The sequence below is a fragment of the Corvus moneduloides genome, chromosome 9, assembly GCF_009650955.1.
Source record: "Corvus moneduloides isolate bCorMon1 chromosome 9, bCorMon1.pri, whole genome shotgun sequence".
NCBI classification, from domain to species: Eukaryota; Metazoa; Chordata; class Aves; order Passeriformes; family Corvidae; genus Corvus; species Corvus moneduloides.
The window spans coordinates 14518685-14546143 of NC_045484.1; the positions used below are offsets into that span (position 1 = coordinate 14518685).

A 27459-nucleotide genomic window follows, 5' to 3' on the forward strand; every position below is an offset into this window, starting at 1 on the left:
CTTCATTTTTCCTTGCTGGCTGCCTGCCTACAGAACTAATCAAGAAAGAATAGATTTTACCATCACACGCTATAAACTTTGAAAGTGAAAAAACAAAGCAACGTAACCTCTTCCAAATTTAGTTTGTTGATCAGAGGAAAATTCACTGAACTCAGAAAACAACAAGAGATATAGCAAGCTGTAAAAATTTTTTAAGGTGAAGCAGGAACTCACCTATCTCATTTTGTTAACCATCCTGAAGACCAAACACATGGACTGGAAAGAATTTCAAAGCTCAAGATACTCAGATTATGCAATACTAAATAAATTCTTACATTAAAGGAAAAAACAAGGTAAAGACATTCTTTAAAGCTTCATTACTGTGGCCTGTAATTCCTCAGCAGGGCACGAACTTAGTGCATTGGCTTGCTAGAGCCAGTGACAAACAGAATAATTCTTAATGGTTTATCATTCTCTATAGTTTAGATTACTGCAGTCTACTAACTTTCCCAAGGCCCATTAAGTAGAAAATACCATGCCAAATCCCATAGTTTCAGAAAAATCATTCTTTCTCCTTATGTTCTGTGTGGATGGAACCAGACTAGCAGGCTGCAGCTGCTCAGCTCCCCAAGAAACCAGGAAGGTAAGAAATATTGCAGATGTTGCCATATACACACACACATATATATCCCTTTCTACACACATCACATCAGGACTACAAGACATGGGGCATCCTGCCTAATTATTTAAAAGAAAATTTTTTCACCTCAGCAGAACTTTGAACTTCAGGTTGTCCAGCATCTGGAACAGAACAAGGGCTTCAGCCTCATCCCTACCTAATACAATCAAATCTTTTGAGCAGCCTTGCTCACTGTAACACATTTGATATTGGAAAAACCATTTCTTGAGATGGACTAGTTGAGTTATATTCCTGCTGGCAGAGAAAAACATAATTCTTCTTTCTAATGTTTTGACAGAAGTACATGTTATCCAAGCATAGAATTAGACAAATTATCTGGAGTAAACTAGAGTTTGAAATCACAGTGCCTTAAATCCTGCAGATAGCAGGATCTGATTCATCTTGTCACGCTGTAAGATACTATAAAACATAAGGAAACTTATAATGAATCAAAGAAACTGTTCCTGTAAGGTGGCTTATAAAACTGATTATTAACGTAAAACATTAAAACCAGCAAGTTACAAATAGTTGTATGAACCGTTATTCCTGCAGGGCAAAGGTACCCTTCATAACGTTAAAACACAAAATGCAGAAATACTTCTACGTGTATTCACTTAATTTTGAGGTTTTCCCCCAAATTCTAGCTAAAATGCTAAAAGCTTTTGGTTTATTTCATTTACATACTGTATTTGCCAGTGGACATTATCTGATCAAGGAATCATTTTTGGACTTTTCCAACCAATTTCACTGCTCCACCAGAGAAAAATACAACAATTCACAAAGGAAGAAAAATTAGCAACTGCCTTCTGACAAAATATCAGAATTATTTTAAAAATCTGAAATTGAGTTTGGAGAATCACCATGCCTATGGTAAAGCTTTACTAACAATCTGAAAACTCACATTCCATGGAGTGTAAGAAGTTATTCATGAATCTTATTTTTAGTAAAATTTTAATAAAAGTGATGTTTTTCACATTCTGAAGAGCTAAAAATACAGAAACTTATTTACATTTTATAACAACAAAAATGTACAAATTACTATACAAAATGCAGTACCATCTCATGAAAAACAAGTTTTTGAAAGTTCTAGGAGTTAGGATATTACTAAATCTGTATTTTCTGAAGAGATACCACTTTAAAGACTAAGTATCAATAACTGAACAGTGATTTTTTTCAGGTAAATAAAAAATGCTTTCATGACAATTATGACTGTCATTACTTTTAATTTTGGCTGATACAAATATATCCTCATAAAAAAGGCTGCTGAATTTATAACAAGTCAAAGCCAATATATACTCTTTCCCTTGAGGTTCTGGTGACAGAAATTTTCAAAATGAGATAAGTATAGAAACTTCTTTTTAAGGAAATAAGCCTGGCAAGAAATATATAAGTTACCCTTTTATAAACCCCTATATTTATACACAATCAGACAGTGCAGATGTTTACAGTTATTTCAAAATTACACATATGGCAATCACTGTATGCTATCTGATACACGTTTTAGAGTGGAAATGATTCAGCACAAGCCGAACCCACGGAATGGCAAATTTCAATTCACATTTCTAGGTGAAACACACAAGCACATCTGATACACAAAAGGAAATCTGACACACTTTTTATTTTAGAAAAATATGGGATATCATATTGTACAGATGAAAAACGTAACAGATCAGCTCAGTCAGACCCTTAACTACTGCTTAAATCACTGGAAATAGTCACATCTATGCGTTTGGGTGCTTGAGTTGTAAAAAGATGCTGATTCACAAGCTTTGAGTATGGATGAATAGGATTCTACCAGCACTTCAGATTGGGTCCTCACTGCAATGCCTGGAGTATAACTTAAGTCATCTATTGGGTGTAATTCTGATAAAATTCATTTTATTTAAGATATTAAGACTAATGCAAGTCCCCTATATTATAACATGACCTTCAAAAGCTGATAGCAATTTACTGATTTGAAAGCCACCCAAAGGAAGACATCAGTTCACAAAGTATTCTGACATCAATGTATCTGCAAGCGGTTGTACTGCTAAAGTGACTGAAAATGCTTTGATTTGAATGCCGACAGCTTTTACCGAATGCTCCAGGATCATTCAGTTATTCTTAAATGGCAACTGTGTAAAATCCTATTTCTAACTGAAGGGGAAAAAACCCCACAACAATCAGTTCAAAGTAATATAAGGAAACACTACTGAAGTGCCCAAACTGTTTTAATATTCATTTGAACCCAAGACTCTGGAAAGGTGAAGTATCCTGTTCTCAAACATGTATGGTCCACGATCTCATGTTAAATCCTTTGTTATTTCACCCATGAGTGCACTGTATGATTAGTAGGAAATCTTTAGCAGACACAAAAAAATGGAAGATGAAACTTGCAGCAAGAGAGCATGGCAAACCTGAGAGATCTATTAGTGCATAAATCTGCTTAAAAACTAAAAAGATAGAAAGAGAGAGCTAACAAACTACAATAAAAGTTATGTCTTTAAAGCAGTAAGTTGTAACAGGGTGGGAAACGTTTGATTTGCACATATGCCTGCAAAGGGGTCACTATCTGAAAATAGAGTTGGTATTTTTCACAGCATCAGATTTATGGTAAAGAGCCATAAATAGCAGTTTTTAATACTACGCTTTTCCCACCCTGGCAGAGAATAAACATGAATTTAGAAGCACAGTAGAAGTGAAAAACAAAGAAGAGGAGAGATAGAAAGCAGCAGAGAAAGACAGAAAAGGTGAATACAGAGCTACGGAAGTGTTTATTGAGCATGCTACAGAGGTAAGCAGAGTACACACAAAATGAAATTAAACAACCATCAAACCTCCCAACTTTGTTAGAAAATTAATTTTTAATTGTGCCACTTTCAAACTATACTGAATTTTACAATTCTAAAGATGTAAAAACTCAACTAATAGAAAATATACATGACCTTTTTTTTCTACATAGATAACAGAATCTATGAATCTTGAAACTAAGTACATCAATTTCAAAAAGTATTGGTCATTTAAACAGAATCAAGGTAACAGTTCAGACTCTCAGTGAACTGCTTTCAAATTAACAGGATCTGCAGATTCTGAGCCATGTTTATAGTAAAGTCAGATCAATTTCTAAATACAAAATATTTTGAAGAGATTTATTAAAACTGAATATTACAATGCAAGGTAAATTAAGACTAAAGGCACATAAACTTTGGTCCCACCTGGTTGTCAGTTTTAGGAAACTGCCACAAAATTTCCTGCAAGCATTTGCAGCAAACTTTCCTCATCATTGAAAAATACATGCACCATTTCCTGAACTAGCTTGACCAGTCTGTACATGCTCAGAAATCCACAACCATATTCCATATCTTAATTACAAACTAAAGATGGCAATATATATTGAAATGCACGTAAGTCATGTCAACTCCAAAAACATCTACAAAAAATATCCAGCCACAAACAAGACATTACTTAGTGCTGACATTTATATGATACATCCCACAAGAGTGTGTACAAAAAGGTTAAGATTCCACAATGCTTTTCACGTAGGGCTCAAAGTCACAGAAGTCACTTTTTGTCCTTTAAGAAATTAATATTCTGTACCTTGTTAATTTTAACTAATGCCTACATTCATAACTGAATCTAGACCAGAACAATGAAATACAAAAGGCCTTTTTTAAAAAAGAACACAAAGCAAAAAGTAGCAAAACTCAAATAATGTCATTTTACTCTTTCAGCATAATGCATCTTATCCAATTAAAAAGAAAAGTAAGTGACAAGCCAGCATATAAAGAAATCTATCAAGCAGGAGAAAACAAAAACTTAACCTTTTTACACACCCCTGCCTAAACATATTTAAATTATCATGTAACAATGTGCCCCAGACAACCAAATTTGCTTTTTACTAGTTATGCAATTCCAGCAGTACTAATTTTCCTTTTTAAGGCACGTACGTCAACTAAGTTGAAAAAATGTGGTATTAACTTGAAATCTTTTAAACAAAACAATGGTTTATCTAAACAACAGTTAAACAGTTGAAAAGCAGTTAATATCACTGCCTTTTTTTTTTTTTAAACAATCAAGGAATGATAACAGCATGAAAAAAAATAAAAAAACAGAAGACAAACTCTGGTCCCCACTTTCCTGAACAGTCAAAAGGTGACAACACCAAACAATGCAATACACCTTCATTCTCTATCTGCCTTTTTAAATAGTTGACTTAGAGAAAGAAACTCTCAGATGGTGACTTTCTCCCAGATTGTAATTGTGAAGATCAATCAAAGCCTGAATAGCTTCTTCTACTGTTGACATCTGAAGAAGTGCCATCTTGTGATCTCTTCTGAAACAAAATAATGGAATTAGGAACTTGAACACTGCAGGGGTTGCTCCTAATGTTTGCTATCTGATATGTACTTTTTCTTAAGATGTGCTGCAAAAACTCTTTTTTTAGAGCTATGTGCAGAAAAGCTACTTACTGAAAAAATTTAAATGCCTTCACAGTGCCTCCAGTGTTAGCAAACAATGTGCGTAGATCCTCTTCTGCTACTGATGGTCTACAGACAGACAAAATAAGCATAAGCAGGAAATCATTAGGCAATTCAGTGTGTTGTGATTCACATGAATATTAGCGGCTTACTGACAGGGAACACTTACGGAATATTGGACAGATGAAGTGTTGCAGAAGGAGGGAATATATTTTGAAAGTTTTTTGAACCAGGTTTCTTGAAGCGGTGCAAAGGTGAATTACCAAAATCTTTAGTCAGCCCTTGGTCATCGAGTCCCTCGCGAGGTAGTTGTACTGTCTGATGTTTAGAAAGGGTAACCCGAATAATCTTTCCATACATTTTTTGTCCATTAAGATGGCTCATGGCTGAAAAAGACAAGTTTACTCAGTTGAGTGCTACTTTTCAACAGCTTGCGGTACATTACACAAGCAAAGAAGAAAAACACCCAAGCAAATCAAAGGGTCAGTGTGCTAAAAGACTGGAATCAAGAAGTAGGTCTGCAGCCTCTTTGTGAATAATTAATTTTATTTAGGGATCACCACATTTGATTCGCTTTTGAATTCATTTAGGGTATTCATTTAGGTGCAGACCTTCTGGAACACAAGTGCATGCAAAAAGATTTTGGATCTGGTGGGTAACCAGAGTAAGAGGCAAACTGACAAATATAAACACACTTAGTTCACCTGATCTTACACAGCCTAATTTCCAAGTACTTAAACTAATGGGAATATAAACAGAAAACTAATCTTACCCAGCTGTGACTGGTTTCCATCAGCCATCTGTATAAGAGCACTATCTTTCTTATTGTACAAAATCTTCACACGCTGCACATCACCATAAACACCTTTTCAAAGTCAAAAGTAACCCAAAAGAAAAAGTTCATTTTAAAGCCAGCCACCTTAAGTAATGTATTTTGACATATCAATGGAACATTCAGACAGCAACAAGATCACTCACTCAAACTCAACACACTCACAAATGAATAAAGGAGATAAAGATTTTGAATAGTGAATTTTGAAAAGAATAATTTCTGATAAACCCTCAAAGCTATGTGAATGATATAAAATTAAAGACCATGCAAAATATATTAGCATGCATTAAAAGAAAATCTGTGTCTATGGAGAGATTTAAACAGCAAAAGAAAAATAGCAAAAGATTTACTATTCAACTTTAAGCCAAAGTGCTAGCTACAAATAAGAATTAAGGTGAAACAAAAAAACCAACCAAACAAAAACCATAAAAACAAAATCAAATCAATAATAAAAGTATAGTGCTAACAATAACATACCGAAGAGGGTAAACAGACTTTGGGGCGTAACCATCTTTAGAAGGAGAGAAGAGCAAGCAGCGTAAGACAAGAAGAGAGAAGAGTCGAGGAAGAGCGGAGATGAACAGATCATCCATAACGAAGGGTGGTTCCCGCAGAATGGTGAGGTGGTCATGGATCATGGTTCAAGGCGGTTAATTGGGGCAAGTTGGTCCGAGGAACATTTTGTTCAAGCACAGAAGCATGAACATAGGGAATGAAGACAGGGAATGGAGACAAAGACGAGGAGAAGGGTAAGACAGGGAAGGGCACGGGAATTTGGGTAAAGACAAGGAAAGGGAAGTTGAACACATAGGGAAAAGGATGAAATGGGGGAGGGAATACAGCAATGCAGAAGAAAAAAAAATAAGGAAGTGGGGAACAAAAAAAAATAAAATATAGGTCAGTACATAGGAAATGCAGGAATTTGGTCAGAAAATGGTTGGTTTATGTACTGTACAAGAAAAACTGAGTAAAATGTAGTCACCCAAGACAAATATGGGTAAAGTACATTCATATTAAGAGTAAACTACAGCATTTCATCTCAACATGAACATAAATTAAAAAAAGCATGCAATAGAAATTTTAAAATTTAAACTTTAACTGCGTAAGCATGGCTGGCTATGAAATGCAGGCAAAATATCTTTCAAAATGGCACTCTGATCTGAAACATTTTAACATGCAAGACTGTGGATGACAAAATAGTACCAGATGATAAAAAAAGCTTAATGATTTACAGTGACAGAGGCCAGTTAAAAATGGAACAGCTAGACTGATACAAACTTCCCACATTTCATACCAGCTTTCACAGCCATCAAAATAAATGTAAAGGACAGTAAAAATGCAAAACTAAATTAATCCCTTTAGACTTCAGAGTTAGCAAGAAAGATACAGTTAAGGTGAAAATGCTTTGCCACCACTTTTTTTTTTAAGACAAATGAGTAACTGCAAAGAAAAAAAAATTACTAAGAGAGACTGGAAGACTGCCTCGTCAAGATCTTTGGGAGAACCTTCAAAGAAAAATGTGTTAGAGTAGTTCACATAAATTAAGACTCAAAAATGTGAGATACAAGCATGAAATGAAACAGCAAACAATTAGAAACAAAACAGAAATTCTAGTTTACATGATTACAATTACAAAAGAAAGAATAGTTGGTATTCAAACATGCAGTAGTTACCAAATTTTTCTTAGAAAAAAATAGGTAGCTGACTGTCAAAGGATATTTTAAGTTGTTAGCTACCTAGGAAAATAAATGTATTTAACAATAATGGCTTTAAAATAAGCTTTGGGGATTATTAAAAAAAACAGCAAAAATCCTTTGAGCTTAAAATCCAAATGTAAGACGCCAAATGCAAAGAAATTATAAACTACTGAAAAATGAAGTGTGACTCAAGAGGAAAAAAAAAAGTAAAATTGTTTCACTGACCTCTTCATTTAAATTGCTAACCAGAAGGACTGTATTGCCACCAGCTGAAACTCCAGGCATTCCCACACGGCCAGCAGCAGCAGCTGCAGCTGCAGCTGCAGCATTTGGAATAGCCAAAGGACTCAGAGCTCCTGGAACAGCTGCAACAGGAAGCCCTAATTTTAAAATAAAGCATATTTTACGAAACACACACAAGTCGTTTTAAAAAAAAAAAGTTCCTACATCAGTACTAGTGCTGCATACACCACTCTACACAGCAGACCATCCCACTGTTAAAGTCATCCAAAGGGTTGTGAAATGGGTTGCTAAATTAACATAAGAGAAATGTAGAAAATTTTTTTTCAGATCAAGTCTGCAAAGTTATGAGGTATAAAAAGTACTTTCTATTCAAACAACCATTATTGTGCACCAAAACTTTTTCCACTGCACTCCAAAATGCTTGAAGTGTCTAGTTTATCAAAATGGTACAAAGTAAATGTCGATTAAATCAGTAAGAATAAACACTAATTGTGCTCTCTGCATCATTACATCCTTATTTTCCATCATCATTTGAGAGACATTCCTCACTTCAACTTAATGCTTGGCTAAATACTCAACAGTGAAGCTGGCCACATGAAGAGGTTTACTATCTCTCACAGCCTCAGCATGAGGTGGGGAGGCAACCCTCTAAATTCAAAATTCAACATGCTCTGTGGCTTTTGTAATCCTATTGTCTGAAGAAGCATGTTAGCCTCAGCTAAAGCTTCAGCTGTGCTTTTATGTTTTCTTCTTCCAAGGAAACTCAAATCCTACAGAGAAGTGTTGGTTTTGTCTGGTCAGGTCACTGGGGTATGAGATGAACGTGCTACTCCCAGGATTCACGAAAGGTTCTTGTGATACATATGCACTACATAGTTTATATAGGAACAGCTTTATCATATTTGATCAACATTGTATTTGCACATCATGCAGGGCTCAGTAAAAGAGCACTGATGTATCCAAATACTTTTCCAGGGCAGTAAGGCATGACAGATGTCAACACAATGGAAATACAACTTATTTTATACTAGGTCAATAGCAATCACTTAAGTTTTAGAAAATGTCAAGCTACCAGGTCTTACTAGAGCATATCAAGTCTTCTAGTATGTCTAGACACCTCTCCCTAACCTTAGGAACTTTAAGCCAGTCCAGCATTTTTAGGAACAAAGGAATCTAAAGAAGACTAGTGAAGTTCTTATGGTTCTTTCCATAGCTGGGCACAGCACAGCCAAGTAACTCATACTTTAAAAGGCAAAATTCTTCATAGCATCAGACCCTCCCAAGGACATTCTTGGTCCCACTGAAGAAGTTAAAAAACAATGATTAATTAAACACCATTCCTACAAAAGTATTTTCAATTATTATCCTTCAAAATTATTAGTAAGAATCTTAAAAAGGGGCATTAGTGGAAAGTGCGAACAAAGAACGCCAGCAATGACAGCAAGGGATAAAGCTCTGGGAGCCCTAAGCACAACAATGTATTTCCCGCTCTAATATTAAACAAATATCTAAATTGCAATAGTGAGTAACGTATTATTTCATATCAGTATTTGCAATTATAAACAGTTCTTCTATGAAATACTTTGTGTTTGTTGTGGTTCAGTATAATACAGCTGCTGTCTATCCAAAGTTTTTCTGTAACATCTGTAACTTTGGGGGGGGGGGAGGAGGAGGGAGAATGTATCTACTGTTTCATATGTGAGGTAAAAAACAGAAGATAAATAAATTTGCTTCTGATAATTCATTTGAAACCATTTCATCCACTAGTAATTTTCTCCTTCTTTCAAAACATATTAAGACTCATTGAATATTATCCAATTTACACTCTCAAAGATTTCTGAAACCTTATTTTATCACAGGTGAGGATGTAGTAGATGAATGAGTGATGATGCATGCAGGCTAGATCATCTATTTGATTGGTATGTTTTTAACTGATTACATAGCACACACAGATTTCATTTTTTGAAAAGGTCAGACAAATTACAAAGCCACAGCAAACAGAATTCTTGGTCTGCAGGCTCCACTGTACTTTGTCATGCTGATTTAAGCAATTAAAAGGTTTTTAATAAATAAAAATAAGAAGAGTTTCTATTATGGATAAGTTACCATGTAACACACTGTTTAGGACTTACCTGAAACTATTTAGAAACCATCCCCATTTGATAGATGATGAAGAGTTAAGAATATAACAAGCTCACCCAACTGGCCACGAGCAGATTTAGAAAATGTACCCAGCTCCCTTAAGTCTCTTTTGAAACAATGAACATTTTTAAAGAACAAAAAGCCAAGATGATATAAAATCTCCACTGCGCATCAAAATAAACATGACTGACTTCACTGATGCTCTGAAAATGTTTCATAGCTGCAATGAAAGTCCCTCAGGTTGTGTACCTTTTATTTTTCTACCACTTGGAAAAACAGTGCATGTAAGGAGGTCTACCCAAGTAGTACAAATTATAATATTTAATTAGTTATTGAAACTGTCATCTTCATAATTTTTTTAGAAATTGCTTTTAATATACACAAAAGAATGAGTGATTAAAATCAAAATGTTAGAAAACTTTGTAGTTTTGCAGACAAAAATCAAAAGTATGTAAGTGACTTTCAGGTGTAAAGTACTAGATCATAAATTCCACTAAAGTCACTTGGATAACTGCAGAAAGTACAGTAACCCCAATTAAATATATCCATAGAAATGCAAAGCCCCAAGCATCTGCAGAGTGTGATTTCACCATGCCAAGCAAATTAAACCTGTTAATTTGATGCATACTGTAAGTACTATATACAAGGAAATACTTTAGTAAGCCTGAGACTAGAAACCAACTACTCAGGATTCAGGAAAATGTCAGAATCAGAGTTACATAAGTAGCGCTGCATTTGTCACTGTTTTGTAACTCATGAATCTTTACTCTCTCCTCTCCTAAATCCCTGCCTTACAATCCCTAATATTATGGGTCTCATTAATAAGCAGCTTTACTTTGCTTTTGTCTACTTAAAACTCATACTGCAGCCCCATGTCTACATTCTAGTCATTGTAGGCTGACAAAAGAATTACTAATTGCCTCAAGGGTGCTCCTACAGCACTCATCTCTATGGTGTCAAACTTCTCCACAAACACTCATCTACCTTCCCAACTGAAGCATGAAATGAGAGATTTCAATTTTTAAATTATGGGAAGTTAAAAGAGAAAAAAAGAAAATGAACTTTAGGTACAAGTTTTTTTCTGAGACTTCAGATTCTTACAGTATTTTTTACTTCCCAAAACTTTTGCTGTAGCTGCAAGTGATACATCATTTTGCAAGTCATGCTGGAGATGTAAAGTCAAGCGCTCTGGAATTTGGGGGAATTGGGTTTGTGTGTACTTTACAACTAGATATAAAATGTATCCTTCAAGTAACCTGATTTCAGAAAAGGGGCAAATACAATGCAACATTCAGTAGCCCTAGCTACAATATTCACCTCTTCCTGGCCTCACATCATTCACTAAGTGCCTTCTATCTTTCATAACAGAGAGCAGAGGCCCCTCTTTCCTACATTAACTCAAACTTACTTCAATTTGGCCCAGACTGTACAAAAAATCATGAAATCTATGTTGTTGTTATGTTTTCTTCAGAACAATAATGAGAAAGGATAAAAGAAAAAAAAATAAGAGAAAGATTAAGTGGGAAGAACAATGATCACAACATAACATCAGCTTTCATAAAAGTAATGATTCTACATCTGAGTGCTATTACATTTTAAAGAGTGAAAGGTGTTCTCACTGAAAACCAATTTGACAGGAGTAGGAGTACACATTGATTATTTTGGTAATAGTCAGAAGATAGATAAATCTGTACCTTTATCAGAGCATTTCACCAACTTCTGACAAACTCAAAGGCTGACAGGATATTAGAACTCATATACCGTAGCACTAGAAGTGCAACTACTGATTTTTTTTCTTTTATTCACAGAAAGATACAGGCTAGCACCACATGGTTTGGGTTTTTTAAGCAAAGAGCATAATCTTTTCCTCTTTGAAGGAAACCAGCAAAACATTATTTTCATTATCGGATAGTGCAAATAAACATTAGCATGAAGAAATCGTGCAAATCTTCTTAAGTCTCTCTTACAAACTTGGTGGGAAGGTGGGCAAGGTGGCCACAGACAGGAACATATGAAAGAGGGAAGGATGGATTTCGGGATACAAGTTGAACTAACTTGATGTTTTCTAACACTCTGTGCATTTGTCATTTTGTCACGCAAGTTTGCATTCATTTTTCACAGTACTTCTAAAGACAATGTAATTATGTTACTACAATTCAGATCACAATATAGACTGAACGTTGAATGGGCCTTTGGACACTACTGCAATTTAAGTTGTTAGAAGGATTAATGAATATTTTAATGAAGAGGCTTTGCAATACAGAAGAAGAATGTCAGCGTCATACCGAGAAGAGAGGTCTCCTTTGCAAATGCTGCAGCAATAGCTGGGTCCAGCGTTGGCTGTCCATCTCCAGATGGAAGGTCAGGACGAGTGTAGTCCCTGCTTTTATCGTTGTTGTACTTGACATTCAAATTCACCAATTTGGAAAAATCAATTCGGAGGGTACAGCAAGCATTATAAATATTTTGACCATCTAAGGCCTGGAAAAGAGAGCACAATTTATTTAAAAGACACAATACAGGTTGGTTGCACAAGGTTAGGGTTTTTGGTTGTGTTTTTGTAAACAAGGTCAGCGTATAGATATTTATCTGTCTTACTGTCTAGCTTAAAACCAATTAAAATGCTTTAACCTCTCAACATGATTCCAGGAAGCTCGATGTTCCCTTCTTACCTAGAAACTGTTTTTATGCACCAAAGTAGCAAGGGACATTTTAATGCAGTCAAACTTAAATTTAGTCTGTTGAATATAGCTAATTAACCTGCATTCCATAGCACAGCTTAAATTCAGACATAACACCAAATAGATTTCTCAAAGAAAAATAATAATAAAAATCAAGAATCTCACAAGTACTTTTTTACATGGAAAATCAACTGAGGAAAAAATAAAATCTAGACTTAACTACCATGTTAGAAAGCCATCTGTTAAGGCATAATATATACATTATTCCTGCATGTTTTCCTTCTCCCCTTAAAGGTAATTAGTGCCAAAATTGAAAGAAAACCAACTTTAACTGCTAACCTGATGTTACTGTTTTTTAGAAATCTCATTTTCACAATTAATTGGTACTTCTGAAAGAATGCTTATTAGCATGACACCTAGTACTCTGTGAAAACACTCTTTAAAAAGGCCAATATATATACCTGGATTTCAGTCCATTTACATTTTGGGCATATCTTCCTTTCACTCAAAGTACTACCAGTTAAATATGAGAGACTTAAAAACATGGAAACTTTTTAAACAAAGTCAGTTTAATTCTTAAGGAATGTTAGGAAGTGAAGATGCAGCTAATCTTAAAAATTAGCATTCAATCAAGTCATTATGTTAAATATAAAACTACTTTTTATATATGTATTTATATATATATATATATGTATATATATATATATATGCGCTGAAAAAAAACCCAAATAAACCAAATTTTCAAATACAAACATCAGATCTTTTATTTCAATGTTTGGACTGAAACATCGGACTGATATGTACCACTTCTGGACCTGAGCTAGCTCTTGCAGTTAGCTGGGTTACATCTACAGTGTACTTTACAACACATTCAAGTTCTGGTAGGGCTTCTTATTTTGAGCTAAGCACTGCACAAACCTTGTGTGCCTGCTGGCTGTGGAAGCAACATAGCTATTTTCATACAGTGATGAATCTGAAAACTGAACATCTTGCCGACACCCCTCTGCTAGGCCTGGGCCAGCAAGGCCATCCCTACAATATATATTATCACAGCTGACATCTCCAGGGCTCATGAAATCACTTAAAAGAACTACTCCCATTAGCAGCCAATGTAAAAGAATATCTAAGTCAACATAATTATTTTGCCATAGCTTGAAAGTTCTAAAAACATATAGAACAAAAAACCAATAGAAACTGGAAAATCGAGACTCTGTATCAACAAATCCTTAGCAATTAAAGAGAAACTCCTATGCTTGAAACTCCAATTAAAAAGTACTTTATATAATATTACAAAAGCAGAACTTACTGTCCTTATTCATAGAACACAAGCTGAGGATTAATTCTGTATTGTTGGGATGGTGGTGGGTACCACCATTACAGCATACACAATTTGCTAGCTCTTTTATACATGGTGACAAAGCAGAATGCAAGACTCCTAATGTTGGTATTTGGGAAAAGAGTATCACTTGAACACTTACACCTAAAAAAGTTTATACTGAGAATCAGCCATCACTTTTAGAAGACTTCCTACCTTCTAAAATACACTAAGATATGAATTAGAGGAAAGGTCCAATTTACATGGCCAGAGTTTACTTATTGTCAAATACAATGCCACTGCCCATCAAGGGAATACCCATTCCCCTAATGAAAAAAACAGGTATGAGTTAGACTGAAAGGTTGTATTCTTTAGCTTTGTCCCAATCACGGGACCCATCAGGATTCGTACTATACCTCTATGTGGAGTCTGTAGAAATACTGACTTGTGGCTGGCAGAAGGCTGCTAAGTTGATGGAAATACTTCAGATTTAAAAAGTAGCAAACCAAGATATATCTGTGTTTGCAGTTTCGAGCAGTCAGTGTTTAAAGGGAGCTATGTAAGTAACTAAAACTTCTACTGAAACAGCAAAAACTCCTCTTTATGACTCAAAGTGACCAAAAGTACATATAAAAGGTCCTGCACAAGAGAAATCCATTGTAGCTGGGACACCAACAGGCTGAAAGAACATCCTGAACCAGAAAGGAAGGAGATGCACTCTTAAAAAGCACTGTAGTCAAACTCTAAGAAAGGCTTCAAGCACCAAAACAAAAAAAACCCTCACCCCAACCACCTCTACCATCAGCATTATCCACCTCTAACAATGCAAGAAAAATGCTGGTTGGTGAGAATCTTTTTCAAGATTAATTGTTCACATGTAAAGTCACAAATGTGAATGCGTGTCCTGAGCTCTTACTTGTATGGCAAAACAATGTGCAACAAACCGTCAAACACTGTTCCTCTCACAGACATACTGAAAAAAAAAAAGAGACCAGCCGTACTGCTAGTGAATGTACATTCTAACATCATCTCCAAGAACTCTAGTTACTGCTAAGAAACTTCTATTTCAAGTATTTATACATACATTCACATGTGATACCATACCACACACACATGGGCCAAACCAAGATCAAGTATCATGAGACCCTTCTACAAATGTGAGTACCATTCTTTATCCTGGCTGTGCCAGTAAACCCAAAAAACTAAAAACAAGATCTTAGAAGGGTGCAAGAGCTAAATTCATAAAAAACCCCCCAAACCAAGCAATACTTACAAAACATACTCCAGCTAAAATAAGTACCTCAAAGTAACTGAAGGTCATAAGATAAGTATCTCTTGGGAGAGATGTGTCCCAAGTGCATCCTATAGATAGGCATCTGAATGAAAGTAATTTCTTTTGAGACAGGTGTCTAAGACACAAGAAGTTTCTGTGGCTAAAAAGTGTGTGTAAATACATTCTGTTATCAAAAATTAACATATTTTATGTGCAAAGGACCTGTTGCTGCACTTCCTGGGCTTTCTGACTCAACGCAATCCAGCACTCTCCCGTTTACCTGAACACTACTTATTATTTCTGAACATAAACTGTGCTCTTCAAAATTAAAGATGTCCAAAAAAGCCTAAAACAATAATAGCAGATAATAGCCCTTCAGCTCAGTATCCTATCTGGAGATGTCCTTTCTTTCATTCTGCAATGACTACCTGAAGTTCCTATTACAGATTTTAGGGCAATGCAGACTAGCAGAGATCTTTTGCAGACTGCCCCCAGCACAGACCCACCCTGAAGTTGTAAGTCAAAACAACTGGAAAGACGACATCTTGAGTGCAGAGTCAAACCTCACCGGAATCTTTGAATAGCCTGTGGGCCAAGGAAGGATCAACTGGCCAACTGTAACAGAACCTCTGTGATATTTTTAACCTGTGCTGGGTCAAGATGACTGGCATGCACTACGTACGAGCCTCAGTTAATTTTCTATAGATGAGTCATTAATAACTGTTAACATCCATTATTTGGCAAGGGTCCTTCCAGTACATTTGCACAAAAGCAACACTGAATTAGCCAGCTTCTCAGACAGAAACACCAGCACTCTCATGTCTCCATGGTAATACCAAACTACTGGTGTACTGCTGCTTATGCTAAGACTACTCATCATTTACAGTAAAAATGGGCTATTTTTAGTGCTTAGCTCCATACCCATACAGACATCTCCAAACAAAACCTTCAGCAGCAGCAGAAGCACAGCAGTCCGATATGCTCTACTCTTGCCCATTCTCAGTTACTTTCTCCACCCTGACTAGACTGCTGCATTATATGGAAGCTCAAGTTCCCAGTCTTCACCCAAGGAACCTGTAAGGATACAACCTGAGGGTGGTGATAAAACAAGTATCAGTGTAGCCACTCTCTACTTTTACAGGAAATGAGTTGCTTACAAAACAAGTGAAGCAGGAATGAGGCTTTTTACCAGCTGCTCATTCAAATAGCAGAGGAGATCCCACAGGGCTACAGGCTTCATATTGTATATTCTTGTCAGTGTCACTGTTTTCTCAGAACCTTCAAATGCATAGCATCTCTCCTTGGTACTTACATCACTTGAGTTTTTCAAATTGCTCTTTAACTTCCTTAATAAGTCTTCAATTTCTATTAAGGCCACATTCTGATTTCCTGTGAAGAGGGCCACCGGAAAATTAAATTTCCCCATTATCTTCTACAGTAACACGGATGGAAAACAAATTGAAAACTGTACTTTTTTACCATGTGTTTGATTGTGAACTCCATGCAACTTAATTGTAGCCACCACATCATCTTGCTTCTACTTCCAGATGTATTTAAACTGAAGGGTTTTTTTCCCCTATCACCTTACTGCTTCCTTTCTTTAGTGATTTCTGTTCTGGTGGCACTTGGCTTAACCGTAAGAACTGTATTTTACTCTATTTAGTTTGTGAGGGTAGTGGGGAAATCAAACCTTCCTTCCAATTTAGCATCCTTCAATACTACTCTTAACATTCTGTATATTTATGCATAGACTGCTTAAAATATGAAACTATAAACCTAAGACCATTTCAATTTGACATTAAGGCCCCAACATCACTGACAATGACTGTACATACAGGAGTCACATACTCAATGAAGTTTAGTCACTCTCACATGAGCTGCTACTAGTGAACATGTACCCTAATCAAAACATGCAAAACTGGAGAAACATACATGCTGGGCTTTTTTAAAGATAAACACAGTATCGCACAAGCTAGTATCAGTTTGTCTGAAGTCAACAACAGAAAAAGATTTTTAGGTTCCTTTCATACCTTTACATACCTCATCCTTTCGTTTGTAACTTCTTTATAATATATTCCTAAACTGATAATTCTCACATCACTACAGCCCATTTCACAGACGTCATCTTTCCATTGAATTTTCTGATAATATGTATGACTCAAAAAACGAGGTCAAAAGATTTATCACTTTATGTCATATTTTGCGTCAGAAACGCACTCTAAAAGCAGCAGTAACATCTACTACTGAAAAATAGCTTTCCAAACACAAGTCAAGCCTGAATTACAACCTTCTGTAACAAATACATTTAGCATCCCACTATTTATCAAATATTTCTAATATAAATCTAAATGTCCACAATTGATTTCTGCAGCACTTGTAGGTTAAGATCTAGTTTCTGCATGACTATTTTAAACCCGCAAGGTTTATCCCATCCATATAAATTCTTATGTAGTACAATGATATATCTGCATGTCTCTGAACTCTTTGATATTATTTCAACTCTGAAAAGCACATCCCTAATTTAAACTGTACTCCAGATCTACAAGTATTTCCAGACTGCTTTTCAGGAGTAGATTATCTTAAAGTTGACCACCATAAATCAAGCTGCATATCATCTTGTCTCTTCTCTCTTCTTTGTTTTCCTCTATAGCATGAAAGCTTACACTCTGCTTTTTGAAAACATGTCTTATTTTCTGTGATTCCCTGTCTTCATCTCACAGTTTTTTACTCAATGCCCAGTATTTCATTTGGCGATAAGGACAAAAACGACCATCCTCCAGCACTTAACGAAGTCTTTACTTCAATATAGTCCTCATTCTTTTCAACAGAAAATTAAGCCCATTTTTGTCTTTCCTCTACTAAGAGGAAAATTTGCCAACTTAGCCTGAGGTGTGAGCTTTTCACGTTGGTGAAGTTCTCAGCTCGTCTGTCTTCTACAGGCAATAAGCACTTTCTGTGCTGCCAAGCAACACTTAACCAGCACATCAATTTTAATCAGCCTTCCTCAAACCCAGACTGCATGTGAAGGTTTGAAAATATAAATTAATTCCATTTATCTCTTGAAAATTATAGTAATAATAATAATAAAAATCTCACCTTCCCCTTTGGTTCAACTTTCCTACTGCCACAAATGTGCACATATCTCATTCAATTAATTCAAACCATCTGGTCTAGATGACATGCTGTTGATCTTTGCCACAATTTATCCAAAGGCTCTCTCCTGCTATAATGAATAAAACCAGTTACCTGTTCTTGCCTCTCCTACCCAGGATAGGAGAGTTTCCTATAAAACAAAAGCAAGATCCTGCTCACCATCACTGCTACAAGGCTTCTTCACACTCTGGCCACATGAGTAAACTGCACTCTGTCTTCTGCGCATTTATGGTTACAAATAAGTTTACTCTTAACTACTTTCACAAATCTGTAACTAATCCACAAATCACATCTTTGTACAGATGCTTAAAAGTACCTGCTGACAACACAATCCAATAGGGTTACTAAATTTGCTGCTTCTGGTGAATTAATTATGCATCACCATGACATCCTACATTCTTACTTCTGGTTGACATTTTTACTACTGCAGTCTTGCATATTATTTCATCTCTGTGCAGTCTTATTATAGTATTTGTTCATACAAATGTCTAAAATAGTTCAGACACAGTATCCATAAACATACCATCATTAAACACCGATTTCACATGGTATAACAACATATTGTATAATAACTTCCACTTCTTTTTTTTTTTAATGTCAAAAAATTGTGGAGGAGTATGACACACTTATGGCAGTACTCTGTTAGATCAACATTTGTAGAATGTTGGGAGTACAGGAAGATCTCCAGCCTTAAAAGAGAACTATACTTACTTGTTTTGCTTGCTGTGCATTTACTGGATCACCAAACTGCAGTAAAGCTTGAAACTGGTTATTCTTTGTGAATGTGATTATCTTCAATACAGCACCAAACTTAGAGAATATCTGCCAAAAACATTATAAAGTTTTACATGTCTGTTTCTCCCAATCATAGCTCAAATTAAAATGAAATTTGACTTACCTGATGAAGAACATCCAGGGTTACTGGATAGTACATGTTGTCAATAATTATTCTAAGTACTGGACTCTGAGCTGGAGTCACTGCACTCTCACTAACAGTGGTCCCACTAATGGGAGCGTTTGATGCCTGCACAGCCGTCACTGCCTGAAGAACAGCTTGGGCCCGCTTAAAAAAAAAAATGACAGAAGAGAGATTTTCTTAATATTTCAAGATAATCGCTTGAAATTAATTAAAAATATTAATATAGTTAACTCCAGAAACACAAAATAGTCCACTTATTTAAAACTCAGAGCTACAGACATAACACAACATTAAGTGCAATGCAGTCTGACTCTGTGAGAAGAGACAACAAAAATGAAAACACCAATTAATCCTTATGTCACATTAATGAAGGGCTTCAAACGGCACCAATATCAATCTTTCTAGTAGCAAGCTTATTGTTCTACTAGTAAGGATAAATAAAGTGAGGATTTTGTAGGTTTCAAGATTCTTTCCTTTACAGGAAATAAAACTAAACAAACCCACAAACCAACCAATGAAAAACCCCAACCCTATAGAAACCAGAAGTGCTTATCTTACTGTTCAAAAGACGGTATCTCAGCTCACATTTCACTGCCATTTTAATTATGTAGAAGGCTCTGATAGGAAGGGAAAATTCTAAACTAACACACCCAAACTTCTCAGTTTTAACACAATGAAATAATATACAAGACTAACAAATCTCAAAGAGTAGTATCCAGAGAGGTAAATGAACTGGTGTCTGTTATCCACCCTCTTTTGTAAAAAGAAAAACAAAATCCTCTCCATATATGGGGATTTTTTGTTTTAAACACAAGCAGGATTTTAGAAATTCAAAGGTAACCACATGATGATACCACAAGAACACACATCTATGTAACTACTTCCACTGCCAAAACTGACAGTATCAGAAAGATTAGATGTCTTTTTCTGAGAAAGAAAAAGTGCAGAAAAAAGGGGTTCCATTTACTACTTCCATTACAGTAGCCTTATGAAGCAAAACAATACAAAACAAGAGAGACAAGTGAGCATGCCAGGTAAAAATAATAACCATCATATTAATGCATAATGCATATTTTAAAGGTATTAGAGCTACTAAACAATTTCATGTCTCACAACTTACATGATACTCCTCATACTGAAACGAATCAATGAATAAGGAAAGTGGGGGGGGAAAAAAAAAAGACCTGGTGAACACCAGTTGGGAAAACAAAATTTACCTCTACATTTAACATTAATTACTGTAACTGTATAAAAATGTCTTTTGATTACACTTCTTTTCCCTAATGTATGAAACACACAACTTTCAAGATGGCCAGATATTTGGCTGAGTTGCATAATTATTTCCTACTCATTCTATAAGCACCTATCAATTTACAGTCAGTCCTTAAAGTGACTGGAAAAGTTTAAACTGTATAACCCAACAAAATACAACCTGTGAAGTCAATTTTAACATATGACCCTTGTCAGCACTATCTACCTATGCTTATACATCATACTTCATTCCATTAAAATTAATGTGAATACATGAAGGAATAGAGAACTAAGCAATGCTAAGTATTAAAATTCTTATGAGTATTTTGTCAAACAAGTTCAAAATAACATCCAGCATCATATATAAGTAGCCAATTTGAAGACATTTAAGTAGTATGTAGCACCGTTTCCTTATTTTGCAAAATTGAAACTAACATCATAAGATCAAGTACACCACCTGAAGTACATTTATTTCTAAAAGTTGCAGTGTCTGTGCAGAAGGACTAAACCCATGCATTTATGACAGGCTGATGATTAAAAAAAACCACAGTTAGAGGTCCTTCTATTCTCAATTCTCCTGAGTCTTGATAATGCACTAAAAGTAAGAGATATTTGTTTTATATCTGAGTTTAAATGCTCCTCTCAGTGTTTTGATGTCTCACAGGAAAAGGATTCTCACAGAATGATAAAACTGAAATGAAAACTTAAAAATGGTCCCTTTCCAGTGTGTTTATTCAGAACAGCTCGTTCTGAGTATACAAGTAAAAATAATCTCTGAAGCTACTATTACTGAGCAGTTCAGAAAGACACAGCTTCCCAGCCAAGGCCTGGCTGTTTGAAGTACCCCTTGCTTAAATTTTTTTTTCCTATCTTCTTTTTAACTAAGATACTTGCACATTTCTCCAATTCTTTTATTCTATCTTTCCAGTTACACATACTAACGTTCTAACATCTTCACATCTTCCTGACTTAACACCCAGAAAAAAACAATTTCAAATTAATTTGGGTTGATCAGAAAAACTTTTAATCTGATTTGAAAGCTAAGTTTTGAGTATCCGAAAAAATGCCAGACTACAAGCAATACCTGCGCTATCTTTATTTTTTCTTACAGGAAGAAGAATGTCTGACCATCTTTGTTTTATAGAATGCTTCAAGAGATAGTAGTTACAGAATGCTTACTGCCAAGTACCTATTTGTTTTATTTAGTTCTAAATAAAACTTGAATTAAGTTCTGAAAGACTTGGAATACAGGTTAAGATGGGGTATTAATATGCATGGTGCCATAAAAGCTGCTGAAAAGTCAGCACATCCTATACACTGAAAAGGCGAACATGTGAAGTACCAAATCAGTATCAGCAGAGAAACCACAAGACAACATAAGACAACACTTCTTAAGGGAGTATGTCCCTCCACTGTAAGATGAATAAATTCATCCCCTACTCTATTTTTCAAAAGTAAATGAAGGTATTTATTTTTCTTTGTAACTGACACTTGGGAGGGTGGGGAATCTCGATTTAAAAAAAAAAAAAAAATCAAAAGATTCTAAGGAACAAGAGTACTTAGAACAACAGGAAAATCAACACTATACTTGGCCTGAACCAAGTCTTTCAATAGATTAGCCTGAAATTGCTTTCAAAGGCAACAGCTATAACTTCACTATTTACATGTCCTAATAGAGGACACAATTAATAAAAACTAATTTGGCACTTACACTGTTTTTTGTATCATCAAAAATGCAATAGAAGAAATTAATCTTAAAATAACCAGACTTGTGCTAGGTTTGAGTCTCTTATCTCTCTATAGTTTGTATGACTTGGTCACCACGTTACTTTTGCTAATTCTTCTGTTCTACTAAGAACAGATGTATGTATCTCTATTTATTGTGAAATGGGTCCTGGAGAGGCAAGAGCAAAATGTTTTTTTGTTATTAAGTACATTTGTCTCTAGAGTGATCATTATGGTATTATTCTCCAGAAAAAGCAGATCACAGGCTGAGGTTACCGGTGCTACTAGAGTGATCATTCAAAGCACTGAAACATAAGGCATTGGCGTCAGCCATTACCACTAGGGAAATTCAAATTGGCATTGGAATCTCAGGTGTCAGAACAAGAAAGTTAGTTTTATCATCCTACAGTCTATAAACTAAGACAGGAACTTTAAGTTATTTAGAACTTTTAAATAACTGTTAAAAACACACTTCAGAATCTTTGCCTTTTGACATTAAGGAAACATTAAGAAAATTTATCTTAATGGAAAGATCATGCAGAAAGCAAATCCCTTTCAGTGTCACAAACTGGAATGATCATAGGTAAGACTACAATAGTGTTAGAATGTGGACAAAACCGAATGATTCAAACATATGGCACATGAGCCAAGAACACATGCCATGCCTCATCTTCTACCGTCTGCATTTGTAATACTACTGAAAAGTAAATATACCTGGTTAAGTGTGTTATCAGTCTTTAGTTCTTTATGATTGGAATACTGGATATAAATGGGTTGGTTACGAAGATGAGGCGTCACAGCAGAGTAGTAATTAACCATAGTGATAGCTGCTTCTTCTGTAGCAAGTTCCAAAAATGCCTGTAATTAAAACAGGTAATTTTGAGTATTTACAAAGCAGATAATCTTCATATTAGCAGCACATAAAAAACCAAAAGGTTTTATAACACACTTTAACAAATACCAGTCTTCAGAAAATGTCATTCTACACATACCAACTTTATTTTCTAAGGTACTTCATCTCCAAAAATTCATCTGTGAAGATGCAGGAATAAATATTTCTCTTCCAGCTAACTTTTTGCTTTACGTAGTTGCCAGCCATCCTGCTTCCCCCCCCCAAATATACTAAAAGATGGTGTAAATGCATTAAAAAAAATAAAGGAACAAAAGCTCTTGTTTAATACTTACTGCTTTATGACTTACTTCAATAGAACTTTAACAAAGTATTTTGAAATCAGACAGTAAGCATATTAAAAAATGGAAAGCAATAAATTACCTGGTTTTTCCCTTTCAGCATCAGGATGTTGGTTACTTTACCAAAAGGTAAACCTAAAGCAATAACTTCTGTTTCTGTCACTTCCCCCGGCAATTTCCTGATATGAAGGACACGAGAAGGAGCCCCATCCATTTTATCATCACCTTTGAATTTCTTGTTGTCATTACCATTGGCTGAAAGACATATTCAGACTCTATTTGAAAAGCTTACTGATATTAATAATGCTTTATTAAAAAATGCTTTTATTTATAAGCAAGAAATTAAGTTTAAGTGAGCCATCTCCTCATTTGGTTTAAGCTAAATTCAAGAGTTCAGAACAAATTCTGCAGAGACAAATGTTAGTTTCATGAAAGGTGGACTGTTCAAGACTAACTTAGTCCTCTGACTAAGACCACAGCAAATCCTTTACTTCTCACTTTCAGCGAAGCATCTCATACAATAACATGTAATAAAGTATTAATTATGTCTAACAAGGGCTCACATAAGAACTCCAACATACATTAAAGAAAAAACAGCTAGTGATTACCTAGAATTTTTTGAAAGCAATAAAATGGTGGTAAACCGTTAACAGATCCCTACGTTTTTTTAAGAACTGCTTGCACCAAGGAACTGGACACAAAAAGTAGAAAAGTAACAAAGCAAGACAGGAAGAGTCATTAATGCTGGGAAAGATGAGAGTGGAGAAACGGGATGACCCAGAGGCCTGACATCACAAAAGGCTGATGAAGCCAATTTAAGGACAAAGTAGAAAAATGTCAATTTCGAACTACGAGCTCACTCACAGAAAAGGAAAAACCAACCAATAAACACAATGCAGCCAACACAGACAGGGGGTGGGGGAAGAGCCAGATAAATTTCCCTAAGAGAATCAGGGAAGCATTAGCATCAATGTACAAAGCCCCAGAAAGACACTGTCTAGAACATTCTCCAGAATTCTTGTACAGAATTCCAGCAAAATTCCAACTTGAGTTCCTTTTGCTTAATATGCAGCTAGCCAGTTGGATGGAAGAAGTCTTGCTGTTGGAGGAAGGCCAGAAAAAAATTACTTTGGTTAAAAATATGTCAGTGGAGTAAATATCAGAGTCAAGAGCTAAAGAAAACAGTGTCATAAAATATTGATATCAATGAATTAATCAGTGCTGGAAATCAGCATGCATTTAGGTATTAGTAAAACAAGTGATAAGACTTCCTTTTTTCTACCAAAAGTGCAAGATATTTAGATCTAAATATAAAATCTGAAGTAACTCTATTAGTTAAAAACAGTGCTTAGAGGCATGTCATGCAGTAATTCCATACCCACACCCTGTACCACCACCATCATCCCTCTTCCAAAAAAAATTTCCACAACTAAGCTTTTAGAAGTTCTTGCACTGAAGAACACGAAGTATTTTCTACCTTACTAGAGCACACAAAATAACAAAACCTAACAATATTCAAAACCGGTCAAAATTCAGCTAGCAGTATCTCCAACTGACAGTGCTAGAATCTGTGCAATAGAAAGTATTTTATTTAGGTCTGCTGCACAGAAAGACAAATTTTGGTGGAACACGAGTAAAATTTGAAAAATACACACTAAACTAGGATCTGAAGTCTCACAGGACTCTAACCTGTACCGTTTTGGCAAACATGGTGAGATTGAGCTTCCAGGTAGCCAGATTTCACCTGTTCAAAACTATACATTATAACACTTTATCTCAACGAGACAGAAAGTCAAAGGTTGTGAAAAAGTATTTTTACTTTTCACCTGAAGCTCACCACACAATAGTCTTCCCTTGTTCTCAATTTAAATTTCCACAAAAATAAATAAATAAATAAAACCAAACAGAAGAAGCACAGCGAAGTGTGATAGGCTGGACAATGCATTCCAAACAAAACACTAAAAACAAACTTGCAAAGGATAAAAGAATTATGGTGATACTGAAACTGCATGTCCAATGCCCCTCATACTTCAGCTTTCTGAATAATTTCAATTCATCACAAGTTTCAAAAAATATGAAATATTAGCAAAGAGAAACAAGAATTCAAAAAAATTTTTAAACTGAAGGATTTTCTGAAATTAAGAAACCTCTTGTCTTTTCTCCATCACCAGAAAAATATTCACCATGACTGCTCAGATCAGTACTGACAGAGCTGTTTTGTTTTTTGTATGGTTTTCAACTGATAATTTTGACATATTAACTTTTCCACAGCATAATGTCCAAGGGTTTACTTTTTGTTAAACTAAAGCTCTTATTTAAATTAGGCTTTAGGTAATCCCAGCACTTCTAGTAAAAGTATCACTGGCCAGTATATAATCACTCACATCTATGAATATGAAATGTTCCTTTAATAATTATTTAACACAATAATTTAGTAATTACTGTATTACCCAACTGATTTTTTATCTAACAGCATTGCTACTTAATACTAGCAATTTACAAAGTTTTTCAACTTTTCCTGCAGTAAGTTTAAAGAACAAGCTTAAAAGAAACATTTTGTTACTAAATATATATTTTTCTAAATAGCAATTAAGAGCTTTAACTCATGTATACAAGCCTCTCACAATTTTTTCACACTGTCTTAAACCTCAACCACACTATTCTTTAAACATTTTTACTTACTGTAAAAAAAAGTTATGTAGATAAGTGCCTGTGCAAAAACATTTATGTAAAAAAGCAGAGAAACATATTAAAGTAACATATGAAAAAATACAGAATTAGGCATGAAAGAATGTATGGCAATCAGAAAACGGGGCAGGAGGGACAGGAGGGGGAGACTGGCAACAAGCATTCTCAATGCTATGGAATTGCCCAAAAAAAGTTTTTAGCAGTAGGGCAAGTAACCATGACAAAAGCTGTTTATTACTTATTGGCAAAAGCATCTCTTGTACAATGAAAGCTGAACTGGTACCATTCATTAAAAAAGGAAGCCCACCTTCTTAAAGTAAAATTTAAGCCAAAACATTTTAAAATGGATTTTGGAAGACAGAAGAAATTAACACATCAGCTGTTGAAAGCAAAGAGAACATGTACTTTTTCTACTTTTGATTATCCATTCAGCATCGCCTAACACTAATTTCCTGTTTCAGTAATAGCAGTAATGAAGTGTGTATCATACACTAAATATGCATGCACATACACAAGTGAACTTTTCAAGACATTTGTGGAACAAATTAAATTTAGCTTTTAGGAGAGTTATTGAGAGATTCTGGCACTGCATGAAACCTCTCTAACTGTAGTCTCTTATTTGTCATTTTAAATGGTACTTCTCAGCTGAAGACACATCACTAAATTGCACTTGGGAATAGAAAACCAAATTTACAACATGGGAACACAACTTGTTTAAAGCCATTGAAAGGTGAATTTAACTACTGTTAAAACAACAATTTCATTCTCTAACAAATTTTATTAGCAGAATCAGTGTCCATAAAGGTTAAAAGCGAAGTCAAGGGCAGCAAAGTACTAGAAGAGTAACATGGTCTTTTGGTAGAAATAAAGTCTATGCCTAAGCAGCAACAAGCTGAAAGATCCTTCCCTATATGGCACTTCAAACAAAACTGCTGAAAACTGGGGGAAGGGGGTGGGGGGCAGGCCAAGAGATGTTAGAGGAGGAGACATCACAAGCTGACTAATAACTACTGCTGAGAAACTTCTGTTTAACTGGAGGCTTATTGGCAAGTAGCTATTTCATGAGGTAGTTTGACTTTAACTAGACTTGAAGATTCTGATGCAATTCAAATGTCTTGCTGCTAATGCTTTAACAAATACAAATATGCACTGAAAGCAGCAGGCTACAATATTTTTACCTTGGGGGAAAAGTTTTAAAAAGCACTGGGAGAATGACTAAAACAGAGTGTATTAG

At 35.2% G+C, this 27459-nt stretch overlaps 1 protein-coding gene across 10 annotated transcripts in view; it reads right to left on the minus strand.

Annotated features, from left to right (window-relative positions):
* Positions 1-2257: 2257 nt before the first annotated feature.
* The window catches only part of PTBP2 (polypyrimidine tract binding protein 2), a 46795-nt gene continuing 21593 nt past the window's right edge, over positions 2258-27459 (minus strand). For 2 of the 10 annotated variants that reach the window (XM_032117618.1, XM_032117610.1), the window contains 11 exons: positions 23620-23792; positions 23061-23204; positions 19350-19514; positions 19163-19273; positions 12315-12510; positions 7870-8024; positions 6425-6458; positions 5888-5980; positions 5285-5501; positions 5107-5184; positions 2258-4970 (listed from right to left, as the gene is read on the minus strand). In XM_032117618.1, the coding sequence (XP_031973509.1) occupies positions 4838-4970; positions 5107-5184; positions 5285-5501; positions 5888-5980; positions 6425-6458; positions 7870-8024; positions 12315-12510; positions 19163-19273; positions 19350-19514; positions 23061-23204; positions 23620-23751 (1458 nt within the window). In that variant the 5' untranslated portion in view covers positions 23752-23792 and the 3' untranslated portion in view covers positions 2258-4837. Of the gene's footprint in view, positions 4971-5106; positions 5185-5284; positions 5502-5887; positions 5981-6424; positions 6459-7869; positions 8025-12314; positions 12511-19162; positions 19274-19349; positions 19515-20490; positions 20506-23060; positions 23205-23619; positions 23793-27459 lie in introns of all 10 variants that reach the window. The other 8 variants (XM_032117611.1, XM_032117609.1, XM_032117608.1 and 5 more) reach the window with 8 other exon arrangements.